The sequence below is a fragment of the Dipodomys spectabilis genome, unplaced genomic scaffold (assembly GCF_019054845.1).
Source record: "Dipodomys spectabilis isolate Male_0828 unplaced genomic scaffold, ASM1905484v1 ptg000024l, whole genome shotgun sequence".
Classification (NCBI taxonomy): Eukaryota; Metazoa; Chordata; class Mammalia; order Rodentia; family Heteromyidae; genus Dipodomys; species Dipodomys spectabilis.
This window is the reverse complement of record NW_024870701.1, coordinates 3,761,839-3,767,838: the sequence shown is the minus strand read 5'-3', so window position 1 is coordinate 3,767,838 and position 6,000 is coordinate 3,761,839. Positions and strand designations below refer to the sequence as shown.

The window sequence follows — 6,000 nt, the reverse complement described above, 5'->3', positions numbered from 1 at the left end:
TGTTTATGTTGGTACTAGGACTTGAACTCAGTATCTGTCCTTTAGCTTGCTTGCTTATGGTGGGTGTTCTATCACTTGAGCAATGCTTCCAGTTCAGCATTTTAGTAGTTAATTGGAGATATATTAACTTTTCTGCCTGGCCAGCTTTGAATCATAAGCCTCTAGGTCTTAGCCTCCTGAGTAGCTAAGCAGGCATAAGCTAGCATTGTATGCTTCCTGTTGTATGTGAGATAACAGGTATGCAACACCAAAGCATCTTGAAGTTCTGTAACCTTTCTTTGCCCAGGCTGGCTTAGGGAGTCTATATAGGTAGGAATATAGGCATTAGCCACTGGTGCATGGCCATTTTCTTAAATTAAGTGGGATGAGATTAAATAGCACCTTGTATCATATCTACATAGTTTTAGTAATCCAAAGTTCTGTTCCTGAGGATTCCAAAGTCAGGAAAAGTTGCCTTGTGTAAAATAAAAGGTTGGAGATGTACTAAAAAACATTCACAGGGCTGGGAAGGTGGCTCAGTGGTAGAGCGCTTGCCTTGCATGCCTGAGGCCCTGGGTTCGATTCCTCAGTATCACATAAGCAAAAAGAAAAAAGCTGGAAGTGGCGCTGTGGCTCAAGTGGTAGAGCGCTAGCCTTGAGCTGAAGAGCTGAGGGACAGCACCCAGGCCCAGAGTTCAGGCCCCACGACTGGACCCCCCCCCCCCCAAAAAAAAAAAAAAACATTCACAGTACCTCATTTCTAGGTCTGTGAGCTGTAGTTTCATGGAAATGTACATTTGAATCTGTAGCTATTTAACATGTCATTCAACAAATCTTTTTCCTTGGCAGTTAGTTTTGCTGAAGTAGAGGATTTTGCAACCACTTATGATATGGAGACTTCCATCCTGTTTTGGACATTGGTAGAGTCAGGGAGCTCATTTTTCTTCCATAAAGAAAATAAGTTTAAAGAAAACAAACTTTTGGGGGTGGGGAATGGGAGAGAATTTTAATACATTCACCAAATTAAATGAAAGGATAAAACATACTGTAGACACAACTTATAGAATAAAAACAAAATGTGAGGTAGACTGGTGAAATTCACCAAATTTTGGTTAAGAAAATTTTACAGTAGTAAAGGAACAAGGTGCCCCTTTTCTAAGTCATAAGAAGCCGTTGCATAAATTACAGCCCAAACTGATTCACTACAATGATCCTTGCAATTTTTAGTTTACATTCAGTATTAACCTGTGTGAGCTGTCATAGATGCCGAGGTCCAGCAGGCCTGAAGGTAAGTTTGTGTGGCTGAGTGAATCCATTTGCCTTACCTCAGCATCTTAAGGAAAAAGCATAAAACTGAACACTCCCAAGACAAGCATTAAGAAGTCATGGTGTCCTGAACTTGTGCAATTTCATCCTTAAGAGGACATTCCTGAAGGAATTATACTGAGAAGATATTTTTAAAAGATCCAGACTTAGTAAAACAGGCAGGGAGGGGAGGCAGGGAAGGCAGGCAGATCAGTTGAAATTTCTTCATTGTTGGATGATAGTCTTTGGCTTTATTCCGGTATTTTTCTTCTACACTGTTGAATTGAGAAGTATTTACAAGCCATAATCATTTGAGTACTTTCATCTAGCTTTAAAAATGTTCTTTAGATTTTCAGTCATAAGGCCATCTTCCCCAGGTACAAAAATTGTTTTAGAATTATTTCAAGTATTTTATTTGCCCTATGTAGTGTTATTGAAATATTGCACAGACAGTGGGTTTCTTGACATATCATCTGCACCAGGCCCTTTTAACCAGACAGGAGGAAGTGAAATACATTCATTCTAAAAAAAAATTGCCTCAGAACATACCTCTTTGCCAAAAGTTTGTACTAAAGCAATATTTTTTAAATCATACATAAGGCAGGTCTTCTTTGAAGGACAGTTTAAAAATGGGGCTAAAAGGAATTGTTCATTTCAAGATACACTTAAAGCATTACAAGTAGCTATATTAAAACCAAGAGATTTGCAAACCAGTTTCAGTCTAATACATTTCATCATCTCACTAGCTGTAAACTCCGTGTTATCACAAGACAATAAAGCTGATAGGTTAACACTATTTGTTCTAAGTAAATGCAGGCTTAGATAGGCCCTCTGGGGCCTAAAATAGATTCAAGTAAAAGTGACCATTTTAAGTGGGGATAAAGTGATACACATGTGGACTAATGAGAGTAATCTGAAAATAAGTGATGAACTTGTAATCTCAGTGTAAACTTCCAATAGACTTGTAAAATACTTTCTGAAACCCTGTTTTTTATTATTTGGTGAGAAATCCATAGAAACTTATGCCTCCTATTGATGTTAGTAAAATACCACCCGTAGATTTTAGTGAGTCAAAAAGACTTCACAGAATCTTCCTCATTCCTCGCAAAAAAAGTGGCTGGGAGAACTAAGAAAAACAGTTCCTCCTCTTTCTATGACTGTTTCAGCAGTCTCCATGTTCTCATTGTAAGGCAGCTTATATTCAGTGTGTCTTTTAGAGGAAATTTTGTTTGAGTTCCTGAAAGAAATGAGCTGATTTAACTCCATAACAGAATCCCAGCCTGACACTACTGATGCCCACTGCTTTCTTTCAACCCAAACAGGGTAGGTACAGGTTTACTGCAAGTGTGGCTTAATTGGCTCAACTACTTACTCCATTATTTGCACAAGAATAATCACTGTGCCATATAGACATGATGTGCTTAAAGACTGGAGAAATTTTAAAGAATGGGAAATCCATAGGGACTAAGCTGAGAAGCTTCATAAATGCGCACAATGCCTGCTCTGCATTTACTGATTTGTTTGTTCGGTTTAAATAGTAAACTTTTAACTCCTGTGGAAATTTTGCCAAAAGTTTCAATACATATAAGATTATAAATCTTAAACTAACACTGCACAGAGAAAGACAAAACTACTAGTTTTTTTAAATACAAATATCTTCTACATTTTATCATTTCATACCCCTGAGAAATACCTGTACCAAAGTACAGATATCTGTACCACAGTACAGATCTGAAGAGAAACTGAGGGTCAGGCCTCTAACGTTTATCTTCAATTAGTTCCACACCAATAGTGTGAGTCTCATTTAACAACATTCAAGCTACCTAATGCTGACAGCTTTTCCTTTAACATAATATAGTAGAAACAAAATCATGCAAACTGTTTGTTCTCCAAAGTCTATCCTCCTTGGGCTCCCATCCTAAGTAATTGCATAACTACCTACTATGCAGTTCACCTGAACTTAAGATCCTGTAATTGGAACTGAAGAATGATCCCAAAGACAGATCTGAGGAGTTCTTTGGAGAATAGACAAGTATGTTGCACTTTGCTCCACAGTGATTGTACTTTGAAGAAAAGAAATCCCCAATAATTGTTTCACTCCCATCCCACCTAGGCATCCCTTTGTTATTTTTGGTCTCTTCAAACATTCATACATGGCGTCCAGTAAGAAAGTAAAGAGGCTTGTCATCACTGCTGTTAGCAGTTTGAAACTCATCCCGGAGACGGAACTGCCACTCATCCTCTAGCTCTAAGCGGACAATTGTTTGGCGTAAGGAGCTTCGGTCTTGGCAGATGACACACAGGGTAGCACCTTCAGAAAGCGAGGCAAAAATGGGGCTTAGGATCAGGGATTAAATGACCAAAAAACTCCCAATATATTCCTAAACACTTCTGAGAACCAACATACAGTGGGTAAATAACTTGTTAGAAATGGGCATTTTAATTTATCTCATAGGTTTACAAGATTTTAAGAGTACGGAGAAAGTGAGGGATCTCAATAGCTCCCTCATGTCATACATAACCAGTGCTGAAACTAATGTTAGGTGTTCCTCTAGAACAGTTTCTCAAACTGGGTAATGGTTGGTTGTATAGTTGGAAGGGGGAGTTATTCTGTGAACCGCTGTCTACTATATGCTAGCTTTTACCACATCTGTTCTAGGAGGCAGAACATTCCCCATCTCCAGATGAGAACCCACTGTCTTAGCAGTACTATACACATACATTCCCTCCCTCCCTCCCTGTCCCTCCCTGTCCCTCCCTGTCCCTCTCCTTCTCTCCCTCCCTCCTCCTTGAACTGACCTCAAGGATCCTTCTGTCAGGATAGTACCTGGTACAACTCTGATTTTTCTATTGAGAACCATTAATATACACAATCCAGATACTAAATTTACCTTTTAGGAACTTAAATTTCTTAAGAAGATCAGCACCTACAAAAGAGTCACAGAGGTACAAAAGGAGTCCACTGAAAAATACCCCTTCACAATTGACATTGCTGGAGTGGGGTCTGGAGCTGATGTAGCATATGGCCACCTGAAAGCATCAAGCAGAAATAGGTATAAAAAAGGCAGAAAGCAATCTGCACATTAATCAGTATCTTTCTCTGTATTTATGCTGTAAGGTAAAGCAGCCAAGTCTTCTTTAGCGTGAAAGGGATTGGTTATTCAAGTTTATACCTCTCTTTAGTATGACAAGTTTTTTAAGGTAGCTGACATTTTTCATAAAGGATTTATGATATTAACTAAGGGAGCTCCTACACCTAAGAGTGTACACTTAAAAAAAGTACAAAAAGGTATTTAGGAAAGCTTAAATGTATTTAGGAAATCTTATTGATGAGCATATAATAGTAAATGTTAAGTAGATGTTAATAGAGTGACTGTGTTGTCCAATATCGGGAGCTTTTGACTCTGAGGAATGGAATTGGCTTTTTTTTTTCATAGATAACTATTAAAGGGTATTGTTACATCAGATTTTTTTTGGTTCTATTTTATTTTTAGGGTTTTTTGTTTTTTGTTGTGGCTCAAGTGGTAGAGCACTAGCCTTGAGCACAAAGAGGCTGAGGGACAGCGCCCAGGCCCTGAGTTCAAGCCCCACAACTGACAGAGAGAAGAGGGCTCCCTGTGTGTGCCCACAGTGGCCTTGAACTGCAGTCTTTGTGGTTTCAGCCTTCAATTAGGACTACAGGTGTGAGCCACCAGCACAGGGATAGAACTCAGCCTTATGGGAAAATTCACATTGTCTGAACAGTGGAATAGTGGAAACAGCAGCTTCTGCCTAAGGTCATTGGCGTGGGCTTCTCAGACACTTTTATCTGAGATAAGGTGTAAGTGGTTGCTGGCTCTTTCTGTAGAGGTGAAATCAGTGTTGCCATCAGCTTTTGTTCAGTGACCTTTTGCCTTGTAGGACACTGGCTTCCTTTTATCACCAGTTGAGTTTCTAAATCAAACGAAAGTGGGAAATGGAAGAATATGGGGAAGCATAAGAGTTACCATTCCCATCTTTACCTCTTGTCCAATGTTCAGGTAGCAGTCAATGGCCAGCACAGGACTCTTGAAGTTATGGATGGCTTTGGGGAAGAGTTTATATGAAGCATGCTGCAGGAACTTCTCCAGGAGAAATTGTGCTGGCGCTGCTAGCAGTGTGTGTTCACTGTCAGGCGCACAGATGTACTGCGGGGGCAAGATGGGAGCTAAGCTCTCTGACACCTGAAATCAAGAGAGATGATCACAGGAGATGCCCAAGAATAACAGTCGCACCCTGAAAATCTTCACATGCAGTAGTTCCGCTTTATCTAAGAGGACTATGTTCTGCGATCTACAGTTGATACTCGAAATTACTGTTTTATACACACGGTGATGGCTTAAATAAATTAGGCACAGTAAGAGATAAAATTATAGCAGGGTACTGTAACAATTATTGAATATGGTCTCCTGGGAGGCAAGAAATTCATATTTTTAGGCCATGACTGAACGAAAGTTGCAGCTAAAGGGGACTCTACTGCATTGGCAATAGCATAGTGACATGCTATAGTCAAACGTTGGTCATTTTGGGTCCCGATACCCTACCCTAAGCCCCTTTAGGAGTAAACTACAGTAATATTTGACCTATGTTTCAGCAAAGGCATGAAGAGAAAGTAGGCTCTTTTTTTTTTTTTAGCTAGTCCTGAAGCTTGAACTCAGGGCCTGTATCTTGAGCCTCTCTGTGCTTAAGGCTAGCACT

The 6,000-nt window shown here is 39.7% G+C and overlaps 1 protein-coding gene across 1 annotated transcript in view; it reads right to left on the bottom strand.

Annotated features, from left to right (window-relative positions):
* Positions 1–970: 970 nt before the first annotated feature.
* The window catches only part of Greb1l (GREB1 like retinoic acid receptor coactivator), a 252,701-nt gene continuing 247,671 nt past the window's right edge, over positions 971–6,000 (bottom strand). The window contains exons 32-34 of the mRNA XM_042675277.1: positions 5,286–5,486; positions 4,176–4,314; positions 971–3,595 (exon numbers count right to left, since the gene is read on the bottom strand). Coding sequence (XP_042531211.1) covers positions 3,432–3,595; positions 4,176–4,314; positions 5,286–5,486 — 504 coding nt within the window. The 3' untranslated portion in view covers positions 971–3,431. The remainder of the gene's footprint in view (positions 3,596–4,175; positions 4,315–5,285; positions 5,487–6,000) is intronic.